At 66.1% G+C, this 740-nt stretch overlaps 1 protein-coding gene across 1 annotated transcript in view; it reads left to right on the top strand.

The window, feature by feature from the left end:
• Positions 1-707, top strand: part of TNFRSF25 (tumor necrosis factor receptor superfamily, member 25) — a 3203-nt gene extending 2496 nt beyond the window's left edge. Inside the window, exons 4-5 of the mRNA XM_010005302.1 lie at positions 79-251; positions 306-707. Coding sequence (XP_010003604.1) covers positions 79-251; positions 306-707 — 575 coding nt within the window. The remainder of the gene's footprint in view (positions 1-78; positions 252-305) is intronic.
• The last annotated feature ends 33 nt before the right edge of the window (positions 708-740 follow it).

Here is a 740-nt window from a genome sequence, read left to right as displayed (position 1 = left end):
GGGGTTGGCAAGGCTGGGGGTGGTGGTGCAGGGGATGCCGTGCCAGCTGGCTAATGGAGATGCTCCGGCTCCTTGCAGGCTCGGGGCTGGAGTATGTTCTGCTGGCACTCACTGGGCCCCTCTTCCTGGGTGCCCTCGTCATCTACCACAAGAGGAAGCGGCTTCGGCAAGATGCTCCAGCACACAGCCCGCTACACACAGCACAGGCAGCCACCACCACACCCAGGGCTGGGGCCACATCACAGTGCCAGGTCAGTAGTCAGGGATGGGACAATCAGTGCTGGACCCAGCTGTGTTCCCCTCAGGAGATGGAGCGTGTCACCAGCACAGCAAGGTGCAGCCCCGAGCACTGGGCCTTACTGCAGAAGCAGCCCAGCAGCACGGCATGGCCAGGGCGTGAGGCAGAGCCCTCCGCCCCTCCGGAGCCCCGCAGCACCCTGCTGCAGGGCAGCCAGCTCTACACTGTCATCGATGCGGTGCCGGTGCGACGCTGGAAGGAGTTCATGCGGGTGCTGGAGCTGCGGGAGGCAGAGATCGAGCTGGTGGAGCTGGAGGTGGCTCACATCCGTGACCAGCAGTACGAGATGCTGAAGCGCTGGTGCCAGCAGACCAGTGCCACGCTTGACCGCGTCTTCACCGCCCTGGAGCGCATGGAGCTCGCCGGGTGCGCTGAGGCGCTGCGCAGGAGCCTGCTGGTGGGACCCTGACCCCAGCCCTGCCACCCTGGCAGAGGGAGGTCC

This window comes from Chaetura pelagica, unplaced genomic scaffold (genome assembly GCF_000747805.2).
Source record: "Chaetura pelagica isolate M959 unplaced genomic scaffold, ChaPel_1.0 scaffold159, whole genome shotgun sequence".
NCBI classification, from domain to species: Eukaryota; Metazoa; Chordata; class Aves; order Apodiformes; family Apodidae; genus Chaetura; species Chaetura pelagica.
The sequence above is the reverse complement of the archived record's forward strand: the minus strand, read 5'-3'. Positions and strand labels throughout refer to the sequence as shown.